Raw genomic sequence first — 16,549 nt, 5'->3', positions numbered from 1 at the left:
CAGTAAAAACTGCCCAGCTCCAGTCTCATGGTGAAGCTGCGGTATGTTCAATCCTATGTTATTTAGGGCACAACGAGACCCGGCAGGCTCCACAAAGCATATTTACCTCTGCAACACTACACAAATATCTTGAGAATAATGCTGGGTTCACGCTGGCTTGTAGCTACCAACCTTTAGTCATGCAAGCACCCAACCGTGTGAACAACATACCCAAAGATACACAAAGCTCTGTGATTTCAGGTCGCCGCTCTGGAAACCTGTCAATCCCAGATGACAAAGGGCTATGCTGCTGGAGCAACGCTACTTGACTGAGGAAGCAAGGTGCCTCGGCATGCAAAGAGTTTGTAGGAGGAAATCTGGGTGCCCACAGGCGAGCTTCAGCTGGGGGAGGGTGGAATCAACCGGAGGAACATCCCTGACCAGCAGAGAGCTGCGTGTGTGGTGTGGGCCTGTAAATAAATATAGTCCCCCAAAGATTTTTTTCAGTGGCAAACAGACGTGCCAGGGTGTGGGGGAGAGAGAGAGTGGCACTGAGCTTGGGAGGATATGGTCCTCAGACCATACTTCCCCCCCACACCCGAAAAAACACACGTATGGACATATGAAGCTGTCTTATACCAATCAAACCACTGGTCCAGCAAAGTCTAATATGAATAGTAATATGTCAAACAAATGTTGGAAATGTAAACAGGCAGAGGGTTCATTTTATCATATGTGGTGGACTTGTGAAAAAGCCAAAAGGTATTGGGCTGAGATACACGCTGAAATGGAAAAAATGGTAAAATGTAAATTTAAGAAGGAACCAGAAATATTACTTTTGGGTCTTGAAATGGAAGAAGTCAATGTGGCAAAAAGGACATTGGTGTGGTACATGATTACAACGGCCAGAATGACGCATGCCCAATGTTGGAAACAAGACAAAATACCTGAAGTTGAGGACTGGATTAAGAAACTACTTTTTATGGTTGAAATGGACAAAATGACAAGGAAATTAAATAATTTGGAAGCAGAGGACTTTTTTGCAGACTGGAAAGATTTCAAGGACTATTTGGAAAAAAAACTGGGATGTAAGGGACGGTTTATTTAGCTTTGACAATTATTGAAGGCAACGGGTTGGAGCTATGTGGGAAGCTGCAGGGGGGGGGGAAGGGTGGAGGGTATGATGGATTAGGGTAAAAGATGTGATCTATATTTGACTGTGTTTATTATATCCTAATAACAATGGTTTTGTGTGTTTTTTTAAACCCACTGGTCCAGCAAAGTCAGTACTGTCTATTCAAGATTGGCAGTGGCTCTCCAGGACCTCAGGCGGAGGTCCTTTATATCACTAGTTCCTTTCAACTGGAGATGCCCGGGGCCTTCTGCATGCCAAGCAGATACTCTCCCACAGTCCCTCCCACACAGTTCTTCCCACTCGGCAACAAAGATGAAACTCAGAGTTCCAAGTCAAATTCTGCTCTAGCAACTGGAATGTCCCCTAAAGGTGTTCCCCCCACATGTTCACTGCAGAACTCAGCCATTGTTCTTCCTCCAGTCATAAGGGACAAGCTTACAAAATGAGACCTGAGATCACCAATACTCAACGGAAGATGCTGCAGATTCAGCATCAGATGCAACACCTCGTGAATTTATGGGTCGTGACTTGTACGACTCAAGTGGCAACCAGAACACAAAACTGAGTGGCGTGACAATCTGAGAACACCAGCTATCGTCTTCAGAAACCCGTTCACCCTTACCTATATCCCCCACCATTCCTTTCACTGCTTTTATCCCTCCAAAAAAAAAATTATAGTCAGCATGACGGCGTTTTGGATCTTTTAAGCCATCTGAATGATTCCTTCCCTCCTAACAAAAGTTTTGATAACATATGGCTGGTTTGCAGGAGTCATTTCGTAGAAAAAGAGGTGCAGGAGCTCATTAGCATAACCTATTAGCATAATTTATTTGCATATGCCACACACCCCTGACATCACTGGAACCGTGTCAAAAGTCAACACCCACCGCTCAGGCTCCACTAGACTGTTTTGGATTGCTAGCTATTGGGGGGGGGGGGACATGCAGATCTGTCCTCACAGAGGAGGGAGAGCTTGTACCTGAATAAACCTTGGCCTTAAAGATGCCAGTGGACTGTTTTGGATTGCTAGTTGGGGGGGGGGGACGCACAGATCTGCCCTCACAGAGGAGGGAGAGCTTGTACCTGAAGGCGGGCCACTCCTTGCTCCTCATGGCCCGACTGAGGGCTGCTGGGAGCAGGGCTTGTTGCATGTGCCCGCCCCCTGAGCTCCTTACTGCCGGAGCTCCGAGGGAGGGAGGAAGGGAGGAAGGGAGGAAGGGAGGGAGGGAGAGAAGGGGGGCTTCTTGCTCCTCATGGCCTGGGGCTGCTGGGAGCAGGGGGTGGGGCTTGTTGCATGTGCCCGCCCCCTGGGCTCTTTACTGCCGGAGCTCCGCTCCTGTGCGCTCCTGCAGGAAATGACCCCTGCTGGTTTGTACATTTGCCCTCCTCTTTCTGAGGCACCATGCAGGAAAGCACCTCTCAGGGGCTGCCAGTTCCAAAGCTGTTGGAGATCCCCGTTCTAGACCTCTCAGTGTATTGAGCTCTGGGAAAGGAAACAACCAACACTGTCCCCACATTCATCCTCATAACCCAGCACAGTATTTTGCCAAAGGGAACAGGAAATCCCTTCTCTCTCCTGTTTTCTTTCGCATTGGCCGCTCTGGCCTCCTACTGATTACTACAGAAAGACAGCCAACAGCAGTCGATGCCCAAAAGAACAAGGATTTCCATTCGCCACAAGGGAAACTAAGTCTCCAGGAGGAGAAGAATCTCTAGGTGCGGCTGCCTGAGGCAGTTTGGAAACTGGCAGCCACTACAGAGTTTAGGAGGCTTCTTTTCTTATTCGATACTTCGTTAATAGGCAAATGTACGAAACAGACCCCCTGGCAAGTTATTACGAAATTGTAGAACACCTTCCCATTCCCACATACCACTTCATCTATTTATCTTCTTCTCGAAACATCATGTGGGAAAAACCCATCCATTGGGTGCAGTGGCTGCTGGTTCCCAAAGCTCTTAGAAGCAGCCGCACCTAAGGATACGCCTTCCCACACACGAGGGTGCCTTACCCATGTCTCCCCTCCCTTTACTTACCCTGTTGGCCGTCACAGCTAGATTTTGCAGGTTCTGCAGCAGCCCGATGTCCGCAGGTATGGAAGTCAAGAGATTGTGGCTGAGATCCAAATATCGGAGCTTCCGGCAATAGAAGAGCTGGGTGGGAATCTTCTCGATCTTGTTGCGGTTCAGGTAAAGGCGCTCCAGGTTGGTGAGGTTGCCGATCTGCATGGGGATGTAGGCGATATGGTTGTACCACAGCTTAAGGCAAGTGAGACGGTGCAAGTGCTGGAAACTGATGATCTCCTCTATGGTCTTGAGGTTATTGTCCTTGAGGTCAATCTCTTGGAGGTTGTGGAGGCTGAAGATGGAGTGAGGGATGCGTTCCAGGTCGCAGCGGATGAGCTCCAGCTCTGTCAGGTTGACCATCTTCTTGAGACTGTTGAGGACGATGAGCTTGGTGCCCTCATTGTTGATGGAGAGCTTCTGAAGGTGCACACCGACGTCAGTCACCACCTGGGGCAGCTTGGTCAAGTTGCTCTTCAGCCGCAGCACCTTGAGCCTCTTCAGCTCCCGGAGGCCATCGATGACGATATAGCGGTTGTTTTCCGCACTCAGGTTGCCCGTCAGGTGGAGCTCCTCTAAAGTCTTTAAGCTATAAATCCACAGTGGTATCTCCTTGATGTCCGTGAATTTGATGTGCAAGGATTTTAAGTTCTCCCTCAAGAAGGCAAGGGCTGGGGCTTCTATTTTGGCCGCCGTGTGGTACAGCCACAGCTCTTTGAGGCTGGTGAGCTGGGCGATGCTAGGCGGGATGGTGACATCGGGGATCAGCTCCAGCTTTAAGACTTCCAGCTCGATGAGGTCGAAGACGGTGTCCGGGATGCCGCTGAGCATAAAGAGGTGGAGCTCCAGCTTGTCCTGGGAGTTCTTGGTGATCCTTTGGCGCAGTTTTTCCAAGGTCCACTCGTTGTTGAGGTTCAGCTGCCTTAACTTATTCTCGCTGACTTCTGAAAGGAAGACAGCAAAACGCTTAGAATAGAGGGGGTCGTACTGGTCGATGAGGTGCAGCATGAACGCAAAGTCATTTTTGACGTCCGGGATGTCACTGTAACTGCTCTCTTCTCGGATGGACTCGAAGGAGTACTTCTTGAGGGACCGCCGGAGCATCCACCAGAGCGTGTACATGCAGATCAGGCCGTAGAAGATCACCAGGCTGATGTAGAAAGAAGCCAGGATCTTGAAGAGAGTAGCCAGAGGGTGAGCACAACGGTACATGCGGTAACCAGTCAGGCTCTCGATGTCCACTTTGCAGTCGACGTCGAAGGTGATGCTGTTGACGTAATAGACAGTGTAGCAAATGATGAGAATGAACTTTATCACCTTTATGATGGTTTGCCTCATGTAGAGGCGATAAACGATGTCTCCTTCTTCCACGTGCGTGCGGAACTTCTTGACCTTCTCAAACAGAGCTTTGGCCTGCTCGCCCTCTTTCTTGTCCAAGACTCCGTTCTCTGTCCGGTCCACAATCCCTTGCTCGATCCGAGATTTCGTCCTCTGCAGCATTGGAGCTGTGGCTTCCACGTCCTCGCTGACAGTGGAGGATTTCTTGTCCATGGAACCGTTCATTTTCCCAAAGGCCGGCTTGGGATCGCTCTCCTCCACCACGGTCTCGGACAGAGCCCTTGTAGTCCAGGGCGAATCAAAGCACTTCAACAGGATGGAGACAAAATGCTCCAGCTTGGAGCTGGTCCTCGGAAACTTGAACCAGAAGTTGCTGCAAGCCAAAAAGATAAGAGTGTGTAGAAGCACCAGGTAAGGGAAATACTTGGCAAACCAGTGAAGGCGGTTCTCGTAGCACACGGCATCCACATAGTTATACTGGTGCCTGTCGAGGTCATATCTGATCCCTGTCGGCCCAGTGTTCAGAGGTGGCACTACAGAAGAATTATAGAAACTCGAATCTGGGCTTGCAGGCGTCCAGTCTCTGGAAGAGTCGTTGCAAGAATCTTTGGTAACCCATTTGCAAGGCAAGCAAATCATTTTGTCCTGGGTGACCTGCAGTGTCCCTCCAAATACCGCAATCATCAGCATCACTATAGAGATGTAATCCGTAAAGACGTCCCACCATGGCTTCAGGATGCGGTATGCTGGCTGGGTATCGGCAAAATAACGTAGCTCTGTGACCGGAATCATGGCTCACCTGAAAAAGGCCAGGGTGGGTTGGGGTGGGGTGGGGGAGAGAAAAACAAAGCACAGAAGCTAAATGTTACCATCTCGCTTTCATTTTCAGACAACTACAGGAAGGTCAGAAATACAGCAAGACTAAGCATGTTGCTAGCTGATAAACCAGAGAGGCGGTGGGTGGGAATAACCATGAATCCAACTCCAGCTGAGATAAAAGCACACAAACAGAAGTTTCCTAAAATGTCCGCTAATCTGAGACAGGCTATTCTTAAACCAGGGACATGTTTCTCCCTCCCACTGGCCCAGTTCTGCAACTCGGTCCCACTCTTACTCTTTACTTCCCACCATCAGCTGCCCAGAGTTGTTTCCAACAGCTTGTGCATCCATGTCTGCAGAGAACGGTTCTGCAATTCTACCCTGAGGCTGCAATCCCGCATGACTCTAACCTGAACAAAGTGGGACCATACCAAGTAAACAGATGTAAGGGCTAGGCTACCCACGTTGCACAACCATTACCTTCTTAACTGAATCAGTTGTGCAAGTCAGCCAGATCTGAAGACGAGGAAATGCCAATGAACCCAACTACAATCCCAAACTCTTGGAAAAGAGGAACTCACGGGAGAGGAAGAAGGGAAATGAGGTTTGTGAAGGTCCTGACCTGGATCGCCCAAGCTAGCCCACTATGGTCAGAAATCAGACGCGCTGACCAGGGTTGGCAATGGTCAGTCGTTGGATGGGAGACCACCGAGGGCGTCCAGAGCTGCTACACAAAGGCAGGTGATGGCAAACCACCTCTGTTCACCTCTTGCCTTGGAAACCCATAGAGGAATCGCCATAAATTGGCCATGGCTTGACGGCTCTTTACACACACCTATAATGTTAGAAGGAGCTGGGACTGGGGACTTCTGGTTCTGACTGGCTCTTCATCTACAAAAATCCCCTTCAGAAGTTATTTTGTTTCTGTGCTCACGGCAGCATTTCTCTGTTACCCCACTCACTGGGGGCACAGGCCTACAAAATGAGATTCAACTACGTGAGTCCAACCCTCATACCAATTTTTGCATTAGAATGTTCATCGACTTTTGATGATTCTTATGTACTTTTAAACTGTCTGCCTGTCTCTTGGAGACTAAGCGAACAAGAATGGACCCTCTGTAAAGCAGAAGGTTCCTTTTACCATATGTGGTGGACTTGTGAGAAAACTGTGAATTTTTGGATGGAGGTCCATAATGAAATGCAGAAAATTCTGAAATGTACTTTTAAAAAAGAACCAGAAATACTGCTTCTGGGTCTTAAAATGGAAGAAGTGAATGTAACAAAGAGAACATTGATATGGTATTTGATTACAATGGCCAGAATGACTTATGCTCAATGTTGGAAGCAAGAAAGAATACCCGAACTATGGGAATGGGTAAGGAAGTTACTTTTTATGGCAGAAATGGATAAAATGACAAGAAAGTTAAATAACAAAGAAGATGAGGAATTTTTCGAAGATTGGAAAGACTTGAAAGACTACATAGAAAAACACTGGGATGTTAAGAACAATTTGTTTTGCTTTAATAATTATTAAGAATAGAGTATAGAAATGTTGGAAAGAAATAACTACAGAATAGGTTACCTATAAGGTTGAGAATTATGAAAAAGGTAGGAGGGAAAGAATAAGAAAATGAATTAGGGTAGGGGTGGGAGCGCTGCGGGAAGCCGGAAGAAGGGGAGGGTGGGTGATTGGGAAAAGGGATATACTAAGAATGGTGAAATGGTTTTAGATGGAACGTGTAGTTATATCCTGATAATAAAATTGTGGGTTTTTTAAAAAAAAGAATGGACCCTCTGTGCCCTTCATACAGCTAAAAGATTCATACTACAACCAATGTTCCCTCTAAGCTGTGGAGTCCTGTGAGCAAAAAATCCACTTTGTGAGCTGCTGGCATTAAAGTTGTGAGCGAGCCATTTGGCTACTGTACAGATTAGTTTGCTCCAGAGCCCCATCCTTCCTGAGCTGAGATAAAAATGTGTGAGCCGGAGGCTAAAAACACTGTGAGCTATGAGTCAGCTTAGAAGGAACACTGACTACAACATCAGAGAGAAAAAACGCACCTCTGGTAAATCAATGGACCGAGGACCTTAGAACTCTATCAACATTTGAACTCATGGTATATAGACGACAATTAAGATTGGACTTATTTTTAGGGATTTGGAAATTGTTTATAGAAAATAATGTGTAAATCCACCACCACTGTTGCTATATTTTGGTCTTTATGTATATCTTTTTAAAAAATCTTATTTAGTTGCTGGATTTTAAGTTCTCTGCCCCTTGTTCTTTTTTCTGGGTTTCTTTTAAAGAAATAAATTCAAAAAAATTTAATCCACCTATCAAAATTCCACCGAAGCGGCAGCACTTGGCAACAGATGCCATACCGCATGGGTGCGCGCACACAGCTTTCAAGAACCACCACCTGAAACTGTTTACAGCAATTAACCCGAGAAGTTGCTTGGAGGCTTACATGGAGTTTTGCATCCTCTGGCCTTGACAGATACCCAGAATCTCCCGGCACACTCACAGCAGTGTTCTATTCAGGGCTGGGAAGTCCAGCCGATGCCTTGCAAAACCACCAGGAAAACTGGTTGATCCAGATGCATGGTAATCTTGCAACATTTGCAACTGCTTGCATGCATTCTAGCAGCTGCTCCTTGCCTTACAGTCAAATAGATAGGAAGTTTATTCCAGGGTTCATTGGCAGCAGCGGTGAACAACATGCAAACTTCCACTGAAAGCAGAGACTCCGTTTGTGAGAAGGAGGGGAAAGTTGTGCGCAATGAAGAAGAGCCCGAAGCAAAAAAGCAAAACAAAATCCTAAGATTCCTTCCCCTTCTGTTGCACACTAGTTGATGGTGCAGTAGGCAATGCAGATAAAGTAACTTGGGCCTCTGTATGTTGACTGCAGTTACGTGACTCCAAAGCATTAGCTGCCTATTTCCTTTTATTTCCATTAGCTCAGCAAGAGGAGGCAAAGGCGAGAGAGATTAAAATCAAGTGAGAAAAACGTCCCTAAGGCCACTCCCACCTGGCAGCAGGAGGCTCCTCTGCTGAGATTCGAAACGGATTCGCAGGAGAAAAACAGAAGCGGTGATTCTCGGCAGCAGAGCCTCGCAACGGACAGCAGCCACTCCGCACACCGACTTCAGAAATTCAGGGTTTATCCACGATGGATCAACCACAGGTAGAAGAGAGACCAGGAGCCTTTGTACAGTTTCTAAAATGCCCACCATGAGTCTTCCTGGGGCCCAGGTGCCCACCCCCTCCCTGTCCCAGCATTCACAGTCCCTCCATCTGAAGAAGAAGAGAAGAAGAAAAGAGATTGGATTTATGCCCTGTCCTTCACTCGGAGTCTCAGAGCGGCTTACAAGCTCCTTTCCCTTCCCCTCCCCACAACAGACACCCTGTGAGGTAGGTGGGGCTGAGAGAGCTCTGACAGAAACTGCTCTTTTTCAAGAACAGCTGTGCCAGAACTATGGCTTGCCCAAGGTCATCCAGCCAGGTGCAAGTGGAGGAGTGGGGAATCAAACCCGGATCTCCCAGATTAGAGTCCGTGCACTTAACCACAACAACAAACTGAACACACAAGAGCCCTTAACTCGGATTAGTTTTTAGCATACTTGGAACTACCGCTTTGCAGTTATAACACACAAATCTGCTCCATACCTTTAAAGGCATGCTTTTTGTAGGGTGTGTTTCTAATAATGTTAGTGGCTGTACATCGGCGATCACCAGAGCCACCCTTCATCCCAAGCCAGAGGTACAGTCTCTTGTATAGGAGGCCCAGCTTATAACATTTTTGTAGAGCGTGGCCTCTTCTGTGGCCGACTCATCTAGTTCAGGGGTCCCCAACGTGGTGCCTATGGGCACCGTGGCACTGACCACATGTTTTCAGGAAGTGGACGGGAACAGGTGGGGCATTTCTTCAGCAAGGCTTCTGTTTGGCTGTGTAGATTTTTAGAAATGTTGCTTCGGCGGCGGCTGCCACCACAACACAAGGATCTACTCTAGGGGTGGCCAAACTGTGGCATATTGTGCAGCTCCCGGCAAGGCGGCTGGGGAAGCTGAATACCATTAGCAAACAAATGATCATCGGACAAATAAATATCATTATCAATATCTGTTTTTACCAGTTTCGTCATTTTTGGCAGTCTCATGTAATGCTAATAAAAAGCAAACTTGCATCTTTCCCCGTAAAAACGTGTAATATTTGTTCATGTCTTCCAGCTCTCAAACATCTGACGTTTATTCTATGCGGCTCTTAGGTTAAGCAAGTTTGGCCACCCCGGATCTACACCATGTGACTGAAAGTAAGCTGCGGGAGCCATTTCGTGACTCGCTCCGCCCCCCGCAGTAGCCATTCAGTGGCAGCCATTTCGTGGCTGTGCCCACCACGCTATGTCAGAATTCCAAAGATGCTCACAGGCTCAAAAAGGCCGGGGACCCCTGGTCTAGCACCTTTTTGTTCTGCCCTCTCTTCTAGGAGCTCAAGGCGGTATGCATGGCTCTCCCTTCTCTATTTTGTCTTCACAATCGTCCAGCAAAGTAGCTTATACTGTGACTGTCCCCAGTTCAGCCAGGGACCTTTGTGACAATATGTGGATAGATCAGGGGTCCCCAAAACATTTTGAGCACGCAGGCACCTTTGGAATTCTAACGCAGAGTGGTGGGCACGACTACACCCTTCAATATATCAGGCAGAAGCCCCTCCTTCCGTGCCACCAGGCCCGCCCTCCTTCTGTGCCACCAGGAGAGCGACAAGGTAGCTGGCTCCATCAGCGGCGAAGAGGGCCAGCCTTCCACCCAAGTAGAGGGGTACGGGGGCCCACTATTGATGAGAGAGGCCGGGAGGCCGACGACGGGCCCCGGGTCAGCAACCACAAGGCTTCAGGGAAGGTCCCGGGTTGCTGTCAGCCCGACCGTCCTGGGGTTCCCTAGCAATCCAAGGGGGAAGAGCAGGCGGTGCGAGACTTTGGCAACATCGCAGAGCTGACCGGGAGGAAGAGGGGTGGATTCCCTTCGGGGAAGGGGGAAGGCTGACAGGGCCGATGGCCAGCTTGCTATAGGGTAGAGTGGACGCTGGAGGGAAATAAAGAGGAGGGCGTGACACACTACCGGGGAGGACGCAGTCGAGCGCGCGAGAGCAAGCTGTGGAAGGGGGCTGAGGAGGCGGACCGGGTGAGGGGACCGGGTGTGATTCTCAGCTCCGACCAACACCAGCCCCGAAACCTCAGTCCCGACAGGGCACTCATCGTGAGGCAACAGTGTCGGCACCCAAGAGTCTGAGGTGGTGTTCTGGCCAACCTTGGTTTTCCATCTGGGCACCTGCCCTGCCCTCACAACTGGATGGGAGACCGCGCCCCGTGACACCCTGCTTAGCAGGATGCCTTTTTAAATGAAAGTATTTCCTAAAAATATTATTTTCTTGCACACGCATGGCTTACCTTCAGTCATGTGGCGAAGACCCTTGTGCTGTGGGAGCAGCTGATGCCAAACCAGCATTTTGAAAGATCTGCACGGCCAATCAGGTCTTCAGTGGCCACAACCAGACATGCTGAGCAAAAGCCCCATCCAGCCCCACCCACTTCTCACATGCGGTGGGTGCCATGAAAGGGGCTGGCGAGCACCGTGGCACCGGGAGCACCACGCTGGAGACCCCTGGGATAGATGTTATGGGCCACACAGGTACACTTAGCTGGGTCGCTTTGCCTAAGGGGGAAAAAGTATAAGGACTTTTCTGCTGGGCTTTTTAATCATCCGTCCTGAAGGTTCCTTGCTAAACAGTGGCTCTAAACCACGGCTTCCTAAGCAGCAGTCTCTTTATTTTGCTTTTACTGTGGTGGTTTCGTTTTTTATGGCTTGTAAAGTGCAGGTTTTATGTGGATTGTTTTATAGGTCTACCAAACGGCTGCTAAAAAGCATTTATGTCCTGATTGCCAATGGTATTGAAAATTAAAAATTTTCTTCTAATCTATTAGATTAGTTTTATGAGAACAGCTAACAAAGTTAACTAATCACTAATTCATAATCAATCAAAAATCAAAAATCAATCAGTGCAAGCCACCCCTGCTGTAAACACACTCCCACCCTCACAAAGCATGTCCTGAAAATGTTTTAATAAGCTTTATTTCCAAACTTGCCCTAGACTGATACCTTTTTGTTCTGAACAAATCAACGCGGTGTAGAGGACGGAACATTGGCCTAGGATTGGAAAGAGCAGTGGTTAAATAAATCCCTGTTCAGCCATGAAACTCACTAGGAAGCCTTGAGCCAGTTACTAGCAGCCAAATCTATCTCACAGGGTTGTTGTGATGATAAAATGGAAAATAGAAAGCCACCTATGCAGCACTGAACTCTTTGGAAGAAGGGTTGCATAAAAATGTAATAAAATGGAACTGGAATCTGTCCCTCTGTCTTATACACACACACACACAAACTAACCAAGCTTTCAGTAAGATACCAAACCTGTATTTATATCAGATTCCAGACAGAGATATGAAGGACTAGAAAAATATCAGAAAAGGGGACACCCTCCCCCAATTTTTTCCATTTTTCCTGATGCAAAAAAGTGGGAAACACTCCTCTTTTGAAATGAGCGAAAGCTTTTTTAAAACAAGGTGTTACTAACTCAAGACGTGTAGCACAATTTTTTTTTACAGCATGACTTTAAAAATAATGCCTGCATAAGCCACAGACATGTGCATCACTTTCAAAGACAAGTTTATTGATAACGCATTATTAAAGAGTTCAGAGTTTTCAGCGTTAGGAAGCTGAACTCTGTATCAACACTGACAGTCATATCATTACCGTATGAGACTGTTTCTGCCCAGATAATACAAAATACTGCAAAATTTACTAGAAAATTTCAACTTTCCCCTGCCTCCCGGATAGCAAAAATTAAGACACAAGCAGAGGGGCCTGAAGAACATAAGAAAACATAAGAGAAGCCAATGGCCCATCTAGTCCAACACTCTGTCACACAGTGGCCAAAAATACCAGGTGCCATCAGGAGGTCCAGCAATGGGGCCAGGACATTAGAAGCCCTCCCACTGTTGCCCCCCCCCCAAGTAACAAGAATACAGAGCATCACTTGCCCCAGACGAGAGTTCCTATCTATACCTTGTGGCTAATAGCCACTGATGGACTTCTGTTCCATATGTTTATCTAATTCCCTCTTGAAGCTGTCCATGCTTGTAGCCACCGCCACCACCTGTGGCAGTGAATTCCATGTGTTAATCACTCTTTGGGTGAAAAAGGATGCTACAGAAACAAAGCCTTCAGGAATACCTGGCAAAAAGAACCAAGCGAAAGAAGGACATGCCAGTTGGGAAGCAGATAAATGTGTGATTGCTGCGAGTATCAAAAGCTTTCTTTTATGGGTAATTTAGAAAATGAGAAGAAGGATCCAAAAATTGATTGTCTCTTTGCAGGTGCTAGGCTGGAAGAGCTTCCACTTAGCCAGGGCAAACCGTTATGTACTAATTGTGATAAAGAATTATCGGATTGGGAACGCTGCGTTCCACAGAATTCCAGAAAGGTTTGTTTTTGTGCTTCAGGAAGTTCAGAGTCTTAATTACTCTGTGGGGGGGAAACGGGCAGGACACTTACATAATCAGCTAGGAAGAACGGTAAAGACTTTGTAAAGTGACATGAAAAATTCAAAGTGAACAAAATACTGGTGAATGGAGCTGAGGTACAATGAAGCAAACATGAATTCAGAAGCACTGCACCCAGGAAGCATGAACTGCACACTAAAACAAAGTACCTGGCTAGAGAGCAAAACCGTGTTCTTCGCCTTCCTTCCTTCCTCTGGACAAAAAAAAAAAAGAATCTGGGGCTGGAGTTGATACTCCCAGTATGACATACACTGGGACACAAAAGACCAACATTTATTTCTTCCGTTTACGCTCCACCCTTCTGCCCAAAGCAGTTTGGTGTAGTGGTTAAGAGCAGTGGACTCTAATCTGGAGAACTGGGTTTGATTCCCTACTCCTCCACATCAAGCCAGCTGGGTGACCTTGGGTCAGTCACAGTTCTCTCAGAGCTGTTCTCTCAAGAGCAGTTCTCTCAGAGCTCTCTCAGCCTCACCTACCTCACAGGGTATCGGTTGCGGGGAGAGGAAAGGAAGTGGATTGTAAGCCGCTCTGAGACTCTGAGTGAAGGGTGGGGTATAAACCCATCTCTTCTTCTTCTTCTCTTCCATTTTATCCTCTCAACAACCCTGTAAGGTAGGTTAGGCTGAACTGAGAGGAGCATTCTACTAGAGCTTTGCAAACCAGGAGCAGCAAAAGGTTCCCACTCTAATTAAGAAGTTGACACAGACGAAGCATAATTGTAGGCAGCATTCCTCGAGGTCAGACGGATTCTTTGCTTCCTAAGAGCTGTGTCAGGTAGCCCTGTCATAGATCTGGAATGTGGAGGGGTGCACCTCCTCTTCGTTCTCAGCTCTTCCCTGTCCAGCTTCCGTGCGCTATCTCAAGCTTGACCTTGTTGTTGTTCCCAGGTGCAATTAACTCAGCTGGGAAAGCTAACGGTTTTTGCGCTTTGCCCGCTTGCCTGCTTGCTTCAGCCCGCTGCCCGCCCGAGCGAACTATAGTCATTGGCTTCGGCTCATGGGAGGGGGTTGCGTTTGATTACACTATAAGTCAGAGGCCATTATACTGTCGGCTATTCCTGACACAAGCTGTATACGTGTACTTTAGTACTGGGACCATCAATAAACACTTATCTTCTTATGAAGCCTGGTGTGGTGTGATCTGACTAAGCACCCTGACAAGCTGCTTCTCACAAATTAACCTGCACACACGCACAAAGGACACACACAAGGACATTTCACATCAGTGCCTGTATCTCATATGCAGCTTTTTGCTTCAAGCTACTTGAAAGGAGAAAGGGTCAGACCCCCCTGCTCGAAGGCGACAGCTGCCTCTGAAACACGTCCACCCCTCTATACCCGACAGCTGTGTTCAAGTCAAATACCCGTGTATAAAATCTGTCTTATGCAGGGCTCCATGGACAGCCCCAAAGTGGAACTACTTGGCTGAGGAGCTGAAAGAAGGGTACAGAAAGTGCTCAGGCTCTCCCAGCTCTATTTTGAGGCTCCTGGGTGATCGGATGCCCAGTATTTTTCCAGCCCTGCTAGGCGGGCGGTGGAGTCTCCTTTCTTGACGGTTTTCCAAAAATACCTGATTGAGATGTTATGCGTGTGTCATTTCAAAGCCAGGCCTGGAAATCAGCACAATTGAGTGCCAAGGAATTTAGGTGCACGTCCTTTAAAGAAAATAGCAGTGAACCATTTCCCCCATATGCCCAGATCCTGCTTAAAGCTGTGCCGGGAGAATTTAGCTAGCAAAGCTCAAGAGATGTATCAGTATCTGACATTCCAGCATAAAAGCAACTCCTTCTCTCTCATTTCTGATGAAGACCACAATGAATGCCACTTACAAAGGCTCTGGGAAGGGTCTCGCACAATGATACGGGGAGACTCAAGATACGATTTGGTCAAAAAGAGGAGATGGGCTGAAAACGGATGCCAGGTAGTTAATGAACAGAAGTGATCAACCAGCAGGAGTCATTTCCTGCGGGAGCGCACAGGAGTGGAGCTCCAGCAGTAAGGTGCTCAGGGAGCGGGCACATGCAACAAGCCCAGCCCCCTGCTCCCAGCAGCCCTCAGTCGGGCCATGAGGAGCAAGAAGCAGCCAGGTAAGTTGCAGAGGCCCCCCTCTCCTGCCCGCCTTCAGGTACAAGCTCTTCTTCCTCTATGAGGGCAGATCTGCACGTCCCCCCCCCATAGCTAGCAATCCAAAACAGTCCAGTGGCACCTTTAAGACCAAGGTTTATTCAGGTACAAGCTCTCCCTCCTCTGTGAGGACAGATCTGCACGTCCCCCCCCCCAATAGCTAGCAATTCAACACAGTCCAGTGGAGCCTGAGTGGTGGGTGTTGCCTCCTGACACACTTCCGGTGATGTCAGGGTGTGTGGCATATGCAGATAAGTTATGCTAGTAAGTTATGCTAATGAGCGCCTGCACCTCTTTTGCTACGAAATGACCCCTGTCAACCAGTAATACACAAATAAGAGGCACAGACCTTTCTGTTTTGCTGTCAGGCTACAGCTGACTTCTGGGAACCCTGTAGGGTTCTCAGGTCAAGAGGCATCCAGAGGTTGCCTGCCTCTGTGTAGGAGCCCTGGGCTTCCTGGGTGGTCTCCCATCCAAACACTAACCGGGGCTGCCCCTGCTTAGCTTCCGAAATCCGGCCAAAAGGCTAGCCTGAGCCATCCTGGTCAGGGCCTGGATACAGCCTACAGCTGGACAAACACAGAATAGCTCTTAATAAGCAGGAGTCTTGCGGTGGCCTTAAAGGCAAACAACATTTTATTCCAGCATAAACTTTTTGTGAACCGAGAGCCCACTTCGAAATGGCTCTGCAAGAGACTGACACAGCTAACCCTGAAGTCCGATTCAACGATCACTTGGAAGGGGAGAAAAGAAATCTAGATTCGGGTCTAGAGTTCTGAATGCCTAGCCCGCTTTTCTTACAAAGAACTGCATCGAACGGAGGTTTTAGAAGAAATCAGTGATCAGCGGCTTAGAAACTGCGTTATCGTTTCCTTGGGAAAACGCCAGGCTTCCTCCAGAAAAGACCATAATGCAACCGTTATGCAGAAAGTGGCTGGATATTATTTGGACATAACAGGAAGACCTCTGTTTGCCTCCAGCACGACAGCTGTGCAACTTACTCGATGCAATGGCCATTCATTCAGGTCATTTTCTTTTCTTTTTTTTAAAAAAGGACTGGACAGATTCATAGAGGTGCGGCGGAAAGTGCTGTCAAGTCGGAGCTGACATGGTGACCCTGCAGGGTTTCCAAGGCAAGAGATGTTCAAAAGGGGTTTGCCATCGCCTGCCTCTGCGTAGCTACCCTGGACTTCTTCAGTGGTCTCCCATCCAAACACAAGCCAGGGCTGACCCTGCTTCGCTTCCGAGATGGGATCAGGCTCAGCTGAGCTATCCAGTTCTATTCCTTTCGGCCACCATAATTATCTCTCCGATTGGGAAGTGTCCAGTAGAAGGCACACGGTATCAACTTCACCCATGCCCTGCTTCTGAGCCTCGCAGAGGCGGCTGGCTGTCCACTGTCAGAGATGCCATGCAGGCCTCAACACAGGCAGGGGTCATTCCGTAGAAAAAGAGGTGCAGGAGCTCATTAGCGTAA

The 16,549-nt window shown here is 48.0% G+C and overlaps 1 protein-coding gene across 3 annotated transcripts in view; it reads right to left on the bottom strand.

The window, feature by feature from the left end:
- The window catches only part of LRRC8A (leucine-rich repeat containing 8 family member A), a 58,003-nt gene that overhangs the window by 16,526 nt on the left and 24,928 nt on the right, over positions 1-16,549 (bottom strand). For all 3 annotated transcript variants that reach the window (XM_015417423.1, XM_015417424.1, XM_015417425.1), the window contains one exon: positions 3,149-5,312. In XM_015417423.1, coding sequence (XP_015272909.1) covers positions 3,149-5,305 — 2,157 coding nt within the window. In that variant the 5' untranslated portion in view covers positions 5,306-5,312. The remainder of the gene's footprint in view (positions 1-3,148; positions 5,313-16,549) is intronic.

Source organism: Gekko japonicus, unplaced genomic scaffold (genome assembly GCF_001447785.1).
Source record: "Gekko japonicus isolate JY-2015 unplaced genomic scaffold, Gekko_japonicus_V1.1 scaffold2647, whole genome shotgun sequence".
NCBI lineage: Eukaryota > Metazoa > Chordata > Lepidosauria > Squamata > Gekkonidae > Gekko > Gekko japonicus.
Note: the sequence above shows the minus strand (reverse complement) of the source record. Positions and strands in the feature narration are given on the sequence as shown.